Below are 13,203 nucleotides of genomic sequence, written 5' to 3'. Positions count from 1 at the left end.
CAAACAAAAATAAAGGCAAGAAGCCTAAGGAAAGTGGTGATGGTTCAAAGTCACGTGCTTGTTGGGTTTGTGGAAAACCCGGACACTTTAAGAAAGATTGCACAATCTGGAAGAAGAAAATGAGCAAGAAGAAGGCTCAAGATGGGAATGGCAATGCTAGTCAATCCCAAGACAAACAAGGTAAATCTTGTGCACAAATTTCATTTAATTCATTTATAGATTATGTGTGTATGATTTCTGAAATCAATTGTGTACAGACTGATTGTTCGTGGTATATCGATTCGGGCGCATCGAGGCATGTGTGCAAGGATAGATCATTGTTCAAGACCTTCTTGGAGGTTGATGATGGAGAAATCCTCTATATGGGCAATGACTCTACAGCTAAGGTGCTTGGCAAAGGACAAGTGGAGCTAGTCTTTAGTTCGGGAAAATCTCTTATTTTAAGAGATGTGTTGTATTCTCCCGAACTTAGGAGAAATCTTGTATCCAGTGCGGTCTTGAATCGATTAGGTTTTAAGATGGTGTTTGAGTCAGATAAATTTATTTTGTCTAAAGGAGGTCAATTTGTAGGACTTGGTTATTTGTGTAATGGTATGTTTAAACTAAGTATTTCAAATACTTTGAATGATGTTGTGTATGTTGTTAATGATAATTCTTCTCTATGGCATTTGCGACTTGGTCTTGTTAATTATAAAAAGTTATATTTTATGTCAAAGCATGATATGATACCTGTTTTTGATCCAAGAATAGAGAAGTGTAGGACATGCATGTTAACCAAAATCACAAGGAAACCATTTCCTCAAGTTGTTGAGAAAAATAATTCATTGCTTGAATTAGTGCATAGTGACTTGTGTGATTTTCACAACACACCTTCTTTAGGGAATAAAAAATATTTGGTAACTTTTATTGATGATTATTCAAGTTTTTGTTACATTTATTTGTTATTCTCTAAAGATGAAGCCCTTGATAAATTTAGAACTTACAAAAGTGAAGTAGAATTGCAAACCAATGAAAAGATTAAAAAGTTAAGAACCGATAAAGGAGGTGAATACTATGATCCAAGTTATTTCCAATCTTTAGGTTTAGTACATGAAACTACCGCGGCATATACACCACAACAAAATGGTGTAGCGGAAAGGAAGAATAGGACACTAGAAGAAATGGTAAATTCTATGTTGTCATATTCAGGTTTAAGTGATGGTTTTTGGGGTGAAGCCGTTTTAACGGCTTGTTATGTGTTAAATCGTGTTCCCATGAAAGGGAAAGATGTAACCCCATATGAGCTATGGTATAAAAGGAAACCAACCTTGAGTCATCTCAAAGTTTGGGGTTGTAGGGCAATTGTAAAAGTGTCGGAACCTAAACGTAAAAAGTTAGGTGAAAGAGGAGTTGAATGCATTTTTATAGGATATGCGGATCATAGCAAATCCTATAGGTTCTATGTAATAGAGCAAAATGACTTTTGGTCGGTACATACCACCATTGAGTCAAGGGATGCATTGTTTGATGAAAATCGGTTTTCATCAATTCCTAGACCAAAGGATATAACTCCAAATACCAATGCTCAAAGTTTTGATCAAGTTGTCATTGATCAAGAAGTGGATGACCAAACTCATTTAGAAGAGGCATCTACATCATCATCACAACCTAGGAGAAGTAAGAGGGCAAGGAAAGAAAAATCTTTTGGCCCGGACTTTCATGTGTACCTAGTTGAAGGATCAAGGGAATCTGTTTCGACAAAATTCCCATACATTTTTAATGTGGAAGATGATCCTTTGACCTATGATGAGGCTATGAGGTCTCGTGATGCTTCATTTTGGAAGGAAGCTATTAATGATGAGATGGAATCCATCATGGGAAACAATACTTGGGTTTTAGCTAAATTACCACCAAAATGTAAACCAATTGGGTGTAAATGGATCTTCAAGAAGAAATTGAGGATTGATGGAACGGTTGAAAAGTTCAAAGCCCGGTTAGTGGCACAAGGTTTTACACAAAAACCTGGTATCGATTATTTTGATACATATGCACCCGTTGCTAGAATCTCAACTATAAGGTTATTGATTGCACTTGCGGCAATCCATAATCTTGTGATCCATCAAATGGATGTCAAGACAGCATTCTTGAATGGAGATCTAGAGGAAGAAGTTTACATGCGACAACCGGAAGGGTTTGTTGTGGAAGGTCAAGAAGAAAAGGTTTGCAAGTTGATAAAATCTTTGTATGGGCTAAAGCAAGCACCTAAGCAATGGCATCAAAAGTTTGATGAGGTTGTGTTGTCTAATGGATTTAAGCTGAATAATTCAGACAAGTGTATTTATAGCAAATTTGATGACAACGGTCAAGGTGTCATAATTTGTCTATATGTAGATGACATGTTGATCTTTGGAACGGATTTGTCACAAGTTGAAAAGACAAAGTCGTTCCTTAGTTCAAAGTTTTCCATGAAAGACATGGGAGAAGCGGATGTCATCTTGGGCATAAGGATAACGAGGGAAAAAGGAAAGTTGATCTTGTCACAATCTCATTACATTGAGAAAGTGCTCAAGAAATTCAATGTGAGTGAAGACACTACTTCTCTTTATTCAACACCTATGGATCCTAGCATAAAGTTGATACCTAATGAAGGTTATGCGGTTTCACAACTTGAATATGCTAGAGTAATAGGTTGTTTGATGTATGCCATGACAAGTACTAGACCGGATATTGCTTATGCAGTTGGTCAACTGAGCAGGTACACTAGCAAGCCTAGTATGCTACATTGGCAAGCCGTTCGACGCTTGTTGAAGTACTTGAAGAAAACCAAGGAGTATGGTTTGTCTTATAGTGGATATCCATCGGTTGTAGAAGGATATTCGGATGCAAGTTGGATCTCTAACAAAGATCATTCCTCCACAAGTGGATGGGTTTTCCGATATGGGGGAGGTGCCATTTCATGGGCTTCTAAAAAGCAAACTTGCATTGCGGACTCCACAATGACATCGGAGTTCATTGCTTTGCATTCGGCTGGTAAAGAAGCCGAATGGTTAAAGGATCTCATGTTTGAGATTCCTTTGTTGCCAAAGCCAATATCACCAATAGTGATACATTGTGATAACAATGCTACCTTGGCAAGGGCTTATAGCCAAGTTTATAATGGTAAGTCAAGGCACATTGGAGTACGACATAGCTACATCCAAGGACTTATCAAGGATAGTGTAATCACTATTGATTATGTTCGAACGGATCTAAATCTCGCTGATTGTTTTACAAAGGCATTGGCTAGAGATGTTAATAGAAGGATGGCAATCGGTTTGGGATTGGAGCCCTAAATAATTACAATTAGGAGAATCTCAACTTAACGCTCAATAAGACGTTGGGTCTTAAGTTCAATGAGATTAATTCTCTTAATTGTTGATTGGGAACTTGTTTATTCATCCAAGGTAAAGTTCCGGTTTTTCTGTGATGAAAAGAGGTTGTTTTTAACTTAATAGAATTCCTGATAAAAGTGCTTTGTCACAGGAGCATGTTGGAACTCTACCTATATAAGTACGAGGTTTTGCCGCTTCAAGAAGCTATTTAGGGTGTAGCTTTGATGTACTTATGAATAGATATGGACACATGGCTTATAGTGTCAAGCTAATATGTATTTAAGTAATTAATCTTGTGTGTGTAATATCTTCGAGTTTCCAAATGTGTTGCTTTTGGTTCAAACGTTTTACGATACCAAATCGATACAGATTCTTGAATTGTATATTTCACTAAGTGGGAGTTCAAGTCTATGTACACTTTCATTTATGCATAAGATTGTTTTGTGATGATGATATTTTTGCAATATGTCTAGATTAATTCTCAAAATGGGGGAGGATTGTTGAATTATTTTGAGAATTGTAGATAAATTTCAAGTTAATAATTAAATTACTTAGGCAATGGTGTTGTAATTTAATTAATTAAGAATATTAAAGCAAACAATTAATCTTGGTTAAAGATTAATGAAGGAGAACTCAAACACCATAATAGAAAACCTCTGTATTAGAGGAGAAGAACCGCTGCCTCTGTTCACTGCTCCTTTCACCGCCCGGTCAGCCGCCCGGTCAGGGTGGTGCTCGCCCGACCGGGCGCGAGGCTGTTAAGAATTTCGTTCTTCTCCACCGCCCGATCGGGCCACCACCGCCCGGTCGGGCGCGAGACAGGGAGGAAAATGAAACTGACAGTTTCGTCAGTTTTGTTTGATTTTTCGGTAGTTTTCTCTTGTGGCTGTTGGAGATATTGCTTTAATATATATATGTTCTTGGACATATGTTGAAGATATACTTGAGAAAAATATCAGAATATATTTTTCTTGAAAAAAAAAAAACCTTTGCAATTCTTATTTTTCATCATCATAAATTCACAAGCTTTTATACATTGTATTGTAATTATCCTACTTGTAATTACAATTGTTCTTCGTTGTATCTCCTTAGTAAATTTCCGTGTAAACCCGGTTGTAGTATAGGGTCGGAATTATACTTTTGGGAAAGTGATCCCGTTCACGCCTCGAAGTTTTCCGGTTCAATTGTTTGCTATTTTTGTGACCCTTGATCATACACAAATTCCCCAACAAACTTTACCTTCAATTTTGGTTCAAAATTAGTAAAGGAAAAGGAAGGGAATTGAATGGAAAGTGATTTTTATTTCCGATGTTTGGTAAATATAAGGAAATGAAGAGATGAAATTCCTTTAATTTTTTTTTTCAATAGCATGAAATTCCTTTAATTTTGGAAGGAAAAGAGAGTAAAAATTTTGTAAAGACCCCTTTCTTCCACTTCATTTCCTTTCTTGCCAATTCTCATATCATTTATCATATTAAAACTCACTTCTTTTCTTTTATTTTCTGACCAAATCTCATCAACCAAAGAAAGCCTACCATTATTAAATTCAAATATTAGCATTTTACTTTATAAGGTGTTGTTTGGTTGATGTGGGAATTTAATTCTCATAGGAATTTATATTTCATGGGAAGTTAGTTCCTTTAAATGTATTTGGTTGGCAATAAGGGAAATTATAACTCCCATGAATTTTGGTTTACCTGGGGGGCTAGGTAATTTACTTCCCATATTTTGTGGGGAGTTGAAATTCCCATGAATTCTCACTTCCCTCATTTTTGCTTTTTTATGTCAACCAAACAACTACTCATTTTCTCAATTCCCATGAATTTCCAATTCCTCCATTTTACAATGTCAACCAAACAAGGCCTAAGTTTATAACTCCATAAGCCTAACTTAAAGTGGGCAAACCCATGACATCCCAAGCTATTACACACCAACTCACCTTTAGTTCTCCACCTCCTTTCTTTCTCCCAAATTGACCCAAAGCATCACATTTCCAACTTTTTGGGTTGAACAACTTTTTATATATGGCTGGCCACACCGTGTGACCGAGGTTACTCGGTCAGAGATTACTTAAGGGTTTTGGTTAGGGGTTACTCGGTCATGATTTACTCACATGGGTTACTTGAGGTGTTACTCGGTCAGGAGTAGCTCGAGTTACCCTTGACCGAGTAACTTAAGTAACTCCGTCCACTTATGTAAACTGGTGGCATAAACAATTAAACTTAGAAGCTAATTCATACCAAAAATACTTTCAACTGGTCAAACAACGCAGACAAACCGACCAACAATCCAAAGCCAACCGCCGATCATCAAACAACTCAGGGCCTGTTCTCTTCAGATTATTTTCAGTTCAATTCACTTCTTAATTCCTTCCCTTATAAAATCGAAGTATTCATTTCAGTTTCAGTTAATCGGAACGAGCCCTCAATAGTGTTTTACTCATTTGCCAATGTGAAAATAATGTTTGAAAAGCTTAAAGATATTTTTATCCGAAGTGGATATTTTCGAACACTCATCGTACCTGCAATTTCTACATTTGAAGAATAACAAAAAAAAAAAAAAAAAAAAAAAGAGAAAGAATCAAGAATCAAGAACATCAGACGGAAATTAACAAGAGAGAGAAACATACGCCATTTTTAAACCATCGATAGTTGTAAGTTTTCTTCCATTTCTTCGAATTTTGATTTGATTTTCGCATCGTCAATTTGTTGAATCTAGGGTTTTTGTTTTACTCTTTTGGTGATGATATTGTGTTAAGGTGTAGCATTTTAGGGTTTATGTAGATTAATTTGATTTTGACTATTTAATGATTAGCGTTTTGTTTTCTACATCATTTCAAATGATTATGTTTCATTTTGGTTTCTGCAATTAGCTGAATTTCGCCATTTTTATTTGAATTCCCTTGTTGTTAATTCGATTTTGGTGTTTTATAGTTAATTTTGAAATTGTTGCTGTGAAAAGCTGTTTGAAAATCTGGATGTACTTCATGAAATGCTGGTTACCTTGGTTTTGGGTGCTCAAATCTGTGTGTTTTGACAGTGTGGTGTATACTCCTTATCTTGTTTAGCAGGAATAATCTTAATTTGACAGTATTATGCAATAATTGATCCCGGGCGGTGGGCGTGCTTGGCCAGGGGGTGGGGTGGTAGCATGATAGAGAGTGGAAGGTTAACTGTCATTTTCTTGAATTACACCTGGATAGTAAAATTATCTTGTATTTTATGTTGGATTAGGGATGAAAGTGTCAAACATGTAGTTTATTTAATCTAGTTTTCAGGGTTATACAATGGTTATTTGTTTTACAGTTTAGGGTTTGTGATGGTTTTTTGACGAGTGGAGTTTGATTTTTAGAGCTACATCAGTTTTGCATACATTAACGTTCTGTTTTTAGCAATTGATAAATTTAGTGGTGATCGGGGGAGCATGCCGAGCATCTTGATGCAAATATGTGAAATAAGGTGGATGATAGTTTCTGTACTCTATTTGTTCTAACTAATGGACATCTATGGTTATTTAAGGCTATTAAGAGATGGAACTGTAGAGATTTGTTTAAGCAGCATTTTTATTTGATTTGCTTGGACTTATGGTCTAATACTAATACAAAATGTATTAATTATTCATTTTTTCCCCATGCTCTGTGGTACTTGTATGAGGTAGAGGGCATTTCACCGTTATAGACTTATAGTAGAATTTTATGCTTACCTTGGTAGTTAAGTAGTTTGGTACTACGTTGTCTAGTTCTATGGGTTAATTGAATAGCCTGATGACTTTTATATGCTTTCACATTTCTATGTAGGACTAAGATTATATTTGTCTCACCGCTATGGATTCTAACTTGTCCTCGCCAACCCAAGAAAGTAATGAAATGAAGGCTGAATTTCGCAAGATTACCAATGACACTGCCAATCGGAAATATAGGCGTCACTCCCCAGTTTCTGGATCTTCTGATGAAGATGGTTAGTTTTTTTTTTTTTTTTTTTTTTTTTTTTTTTTTTTTTTTTTTTTTAAAAGTTGATTTATCATTTGCTCTTGTCTGGGATCATGTTGTTTGAAAGTTGTGAAGGAATTATCATGCATTCACGCGGGAGATCCCAGCCTAAACGAATACAAAATAATTGGTTCCTATCTCTATTTCTTCTTCCCTGATCCTTATACCTATGATTTCTTGTCATGCTTGTTTCTCAAATAACATAGATGCATTCAACCCTATTAGTCTATCAAGGATAATGATGGAATAGAATGGACATGTATGATATTCTTTTGCTTTGTATTGCTTGATCCATGTTTCCTTTTCCTGTATAAAATCATAATGCAATAACATGCATTAAGCCCCTTCAGAGAAAGAAACAGTTCCTTTGGGTTTCTTTTACAATTTTTGTTTAAACTAATTTCCACCATTTTGACTTTTGTACTACTATTCACTTGTGGACATTCAACACATCTACCTATTTTATTTATCTGTTTATATTATCTTTTTTATTTGAAACAAATTTAATATGTAAATTCTTATTAGATTAGTCCTAAGGTACATTTTCGAATTGTCAACTTTTATAATACTTCCTTTGTTTCTTTTCTATTGTTACATTTTGACTTTGGTGGTCAACGTTTAAAAAGTTTGACTATATAAATACACTATCATAAAGATCATACCTATATCATGTGCGATGTTGTTGGATTCGTCTTGAAATGAATTTTCAAAATATCATCTTTCAATTTTTTTTTATCATCAAATTATATTGAATATATACGTGGTCGAAGATGTGCCTTGGAGACCGTAAGGTCAATATTTAACAATTGGAAAGAAACAAAAGGAGTATTTACTTAGATATTTTGATCAAAGTTGTGCATTGCTGTATTTGAAATTTATATTGACATTGACATACAAAAAAAAGGAAGTATATGCCGTTCAATAGTGTTTTGGTCTTGAGTGGTGGCGTATCTTGTCTGGAAGAGTAATGTAGTGTAGCTGTGTTTGCAACCTTTCACCTACCATATCTAGCTGAGAAGCACTCAAGACTCAAGTTATGTCTGGATTAGCTTGAAGGAGTTTTTCAGCCAATTTATGAATCTTTTATTATATTCAAAATAACCCTGTGAACTTGCCATTTCAGTTAGCTTGGTCATGCCAATCCCATTAAAAAAGTGATCTGAGATGCTAAAGGAACAAGGCTCTAAGACTGAATGAGTTATAGTCCAATAGCCTCTTTTGAATTCCCCTCCTCACCCCCTCTCTCTCTTTTTTTTTTCTTTTTTTTTTTTTGGGAGTGTAGGAGTAATTTACTTTTTATTTTTTATTTACCTACTAAGTATAATGGAAACTGATTCAAATTTCATTGTTTTGCTTTGAAACATGGTTTATAGTCAACAGAGAATGAAAACTTCCAATATAACGCAATTGAATACTTTCATCCGTATCGATGAGGCTGACAACAATTGTTATTATTTATAGCACATTGGGAAGCTTTGCAGTCATTACCTTTTGAGCTTTTCTCATAAGATCTCTCTCTTTCTCTCTCTCTCTCTCTCAAAGTGTCCTATTATTCCAACTTAGCTCCTATATCATAGAATCTTGCAACATGAGGGAATGAAGGTTTGTTACTTGGTTATGCATTGATATTTGATCCTTATTCCTAGCTTTGCGTATTATGGAGTAAAGTATAAAGATAAAAATTATTGCATTTTTTATTGTTATGTAATAAACGGTATATTACCATTAGCTTTATTTATATAACATACTTAGTGTATTATTATTATTAATACTTCCTCCGTTTTTTTTTTGTTCACACCGTTTGACTTTTACACTATTCACACTACATGCTTTGACTCGCTTTTGTGGATTATAGATACGATCAAACATATTCACGTGGGATCTTGTTTGAATCGTCTATATGTATATTTTATTAATATCCATACTTTATAATTTCATAATATTGATAATTGAAGTTATTAAACGTTAAAAATATGCGTTGGCAAGCGTGATAATAGAAATATGTCAACGGAAAAAAAAAAAAACAGAGGAAGTAATATTTACATGATTGTCTATAATCCTATTACTTTGAAAAAAAATAAAACTTATTCTCTTCATACTCTTGGGTCATTTGCTTATGGCAAGAGTTTTGATTCCTACCATCTGATTGGATTTTTTTTTTTTTTGAAACACTGGAGAGGTCAATAAATCAATGTTTGTAAACTTTTAATATTTTTGCATTGACGCACAGTATGTGTATTGAACATTCGAACTTGAAAGTGGTGCTCTGTAGGTTATAGTGTAGCTTGTATATGATGTTTTGAAACTTCTCTTTTTGTAAATGAACTTTCTAAATGCTGTCCATTGACTGTGTTCGAACAGTGACTGCAACTCTGTAAGGATGCTTTCTTGATTGTTGCACGTAAGAATTAGTTGTGGACAGCCGTACAGGCGTACAGTCTTACCCACTTGTGAGGCTTTGTTTATCCCTCTTTAATTTATATGCTATGTGTAATGTAGTAGGTCCTTTCTTATCATTCTGGAACATCTTTCTTGATTATGATGTATACACTGCCCTATTTTATGAACTTCAAAGTGCTGCCCATGGTAAATGTTACCTAAGAAGAACATCTTAGTTTGGTTATACCATTGCATGTTTATTTTCATAGCTGACCTGCCGGAGTGTGTAATGTAGTTTTATTTTTACCAGTGACCAATTTTAAAATTTCAGGGAGCCCAAAACGTGATCACAGTTCAAGAGCCAATAATGAGAGAATGAACAATGATAAAGTGGATGACAGAAGATCCAGCCGGGGCCAACATGGTCGTGGCAGTGATTCTTATAGACATTCCTCAAGAGGTGATAGACATGATGATCGCTCTAGGTATGGGAAGCATGCAGATGAAGATGACAGAAGTCTTGCAAAATCATCTGTTCGGTCAGGACGAGAGTCGAGAGAAGGCACTAATTCTGATTATAGAGATCGAGAAAGTGACTATAATAGGTCTAGAGACCGCTACAGGGATGTGGACAGGTATGCAAGAGGTAGGTCTGATAGGACCAGGTATGATGGGAGGCGTGGAGATAGGTTTGATGATCGTGATAGGCATTCCAGGGATAGAGATTATCACCAAGATGAGAAGAGGGAGTACAGGAGTTCTAGGGGGCACAGCTCAAAAAAGGAAACTAGTGATATGAAGGATTTAGAAGGTTCAAAGTTCAACCAGGAGAAGAGTAATAATGAGGGGCTTGACAGACTTGAAGATAGGCATGTTAGAGCTAGAGGAAGGTCCGAAGAAAGATCTACTTTTGTGAGTGAAGCTTCCAAAAGGACTAAGTTCAGCTTGGGCAGTGATGACAAGAAAGGTGTGAGTTCTTATATAATTTTCCTCAGTTTAGGTTGTTAGTCCTTGTCATTTGAAGTTTCTTAAAATGTTAAAATTGCTGCAGATGAAAGGCAATCATCAGGTTCAAAACAAAGTGAGGACTTTGCGGCTAAAGTATCACCTGAGCAAGGTCTTGTTTCTGGTGATGAGTCTGCTACAAGTGTGGATGCTGCTAAAGTTGCTGCCATAAAGGCTGCTCAATTAGGCAAGTGCAAATCTTTGAAGCAATTTGTATAACTTAAAGTTATACCAAGTAACATTGAGGCAGTTTTGTGAAGATTTAGGCTTAAATTATAATTAACATTGGCTTAGACTATTTTATGGGGCATATATTTGTTATTAGTCCGCAATCATTATCTTTGAACCTCGGCATTTGATTTGGCAGAATAATCAATAAATTAAAGCCTTAATCCTATAAGTGGGGTCCTTGATTTGGCAGAATAAGGAAATTATAAAATACGGATGAGTCATATTAGGTTGTTTTACATAGCTGGCAACTGTTCCTACTCTCATGGTTTTTCCATGCTTTTCTCCCTTTGTCCTAGAGGCTAGAGCATTTCTTTTCTAACTGTTAATTTTTAATGTATGACCACTGCATCTTTTTTTTTATGGTAGGTGGATTGTAGTGTAAGTAAACTTTTTCTGGCAAGGGAAGTAGGCTTGTTTATGTCTGCCAGAATATATATATATATATATATATATATATGTGTCTTTTGGTAATACTCGTATATTGCTATGTATCTTCTGGAAATTTGGCTGTAAATGGTGTTATGTTATGCAGTTAATCAGAACCTTACAAGTACGGGGTTCATGACTGCTGATCAGAAGAAGAAGCTACTATGGGGAAACAAAAAGAGCACCACTACTGAAGAGGTACTTCTCAAAAAAAAATTTTTGTCAAGATTTCTTTTTTCATTGATTGGCTTCAGCTTTTGTAAATTTGGTGCTTGTTATGATATCTTATCCTTGCAGTTGAGTAGTTCTACACCTATCTACTTTTGATAGCAGGAAGATGGAATAAAATTATGATCAAATTTTGGCTGTATCATTATCATTTGTGTTATTTGTTTAAGTTTTACAGTCTTAAAAAAAAAAATCCACCCGCCTTGAAACGTCTCTCGTTTATGCATAGGCAAGTAAGGCAACCTAATCACATTAAGGCTTGTCAATTCTTTTTATTTTTTGAGATGGCCTCGCATGTTCAGTTGAGGATGTTGAATTACTGATGAGTACTTGAGCAGTTCCCAATCCCAGTTTCCTGATAGTAACTTAGTAAGGGGTCATGATATATCCTGTTTATTTATAATTCACCTTCCTTGCTGCTTATATATTGTTTTGGTTAATGCTTTTTGATGTATACAGCCTAGTCATCACTGGGATACATCTCTTTTTTCTGATCGTGAACGACAAGAGAAGTTCAACAAACTCATGGTAATTCCCCTTTTTTGCAATATTCTTGCACCAGGCTACATTTTGGTTATAAAATAATTTAGGGGAAAGATAATCTTGGCTTAGTAAGGTAGTAGATTGTTGATACTCAAGCATGATGTTTTCTCAATTAGTATTCTTCACTAACACAGTTTTAGAGTCTGAGGTTGCCTTGGTACATATGGCCAATTGTAGGGTGTGAAGGGCGAAGTGAAGGCGGACACAAAACCTCCGAGCAGTCAAGATGTAGAGAAGCAGAGAGAGCAGCTTCAGCTGGATCTAGAGAAGCAATACACTGCTGGGCTCCGACGAAGAGATGGTCGCACTGTAGGGTTAGGTCTCTAAAATCTTATGTGGGTGTCTCTCTTACAGCTGAGACATTATTCAGCCAATTTATATGTTTTTTTTGTATGAGAATTTTGTTGAGTGTAGTATTGTACCGTTTGAAGGTTATGAGAATTCTAGGTTTCTATACAGCTATTTCGTATTGCTTTCCTCTGTTTATTAATTGCCAGTTCTGTGAATCAATGCTGCTCTTTTCATATTTGTGCTTCATTAGGTTGACTGTTTAGATCCCTAAATTGTGGATGATGTTTTTGCTTTTGATCAGTCACTAGGGAAAAAAATACCCCCAGTGACTTAAAAACTGTTAAGGACTAGGATATCTTGTGTGCTGTGTTAATCTATGACTGGTTAGAACTCTTCTGTACTTTTCTGATTACTCTCCAAATAATAGTTAGACACTAACTTGGCCGTCTATGCAGCTCTTATTAAGTGGATTACCTATAGAACTCATCGAGACGTGCAATGTAGATTGGTATTACCCTTATTGTGAGTTTTGGATTTTAAACATGGTTTTCTTGAACCAGGAGGTTTGGCTTAAGCCCTCTATTCGAAATTATATTTGAAAAATATTTGTTGATTTAGTGTTGTAAATGTAATTGTTCAAGGAACTGAAGCTGAAGTGGTTGATTATATGCCAAATTTCTAGATGCTTTCTTGTCTTGATCCACCTTTATGGTTTGTCCACACTTATTTTTCGGTCACTTTGTGATCAAATTATGGCTCTAT

General features: G+C 35.4%; 1 protein-coding gene across 1 annotated transcript; it reads left to right on the top strand.

Annotated features, from left to right (window-relative positions):
• The first annotated feature begins 5,863 nt into the window (after positions 1-5,863).
• LOC145607955 (uncharacterized) lies at positions 5,864-12,627 on the top strand. Its single transcript, XM_081663549.1, has 7 exons — positions 5,864-6,003; positions 7,147-7,306; positions 10,049-10,684; positions 10,769-10,909; positions 11,486-11,577; positions 12,067-12,135; positions 12,328-12,627. Exons 2-7 carry the CDS (start codon positions 7,174-7,176, stop codon positions 12,475-12,477), a joined length of 1,221 nt encoding a protein of 406 aa, XP_081519675.1. The 5' UTR covers positions 5,864-6,003; positions 7,147-7,173; the 3' UTR covers positions 12,478-12,627.
• Positions 12,628-13,203: the final 576 nt, after the last annotated feature.

The sequence above is a fragment of the Chenopodium album genome, chromosome 23 (assembly GCF_948465745.1).
Source record: "Chenopodium album chromosome 23, dcCheAlbu1.1, whole genome shotgun sequence".
NCBI lineage: Eukaryota > Viridiplantae > Streptophyta > Magnoliopsida > Caryophyllales > Amaranthaceae > Chenopodium > Chenopodium album.
The sequence above is the reverse complement of the archived record's forward strand: the minus strand, read 5'-3'. Positions and strand labels throughout refer to the sequence as shown.

Excerpts from the sequence above, each read along its gene's own strand:
- LOC145607955 (XM_081663549.1), top strand. The coding sequence starts at position 7,174 with ATGGATTCTAACTTGTCCTCGCCAACCCAAGAAAGTAATGAAATGAAG. Across the intron at positions 10,910-11,485 it reads CATAAAGGCTGCTCAATTAG|TTAATCAGAACCTTACAAGT; the intron begins GCAAGTGCAAAT and ends TATGTTATGCAG. Across the intron at positions 11,578-12,066 it reads AGAGCACCACTACTGAAGAG|CCTAGTCATCACTGGGATAC; the intron begins GTACTTCTCAAA and ends TGATGTATACAG.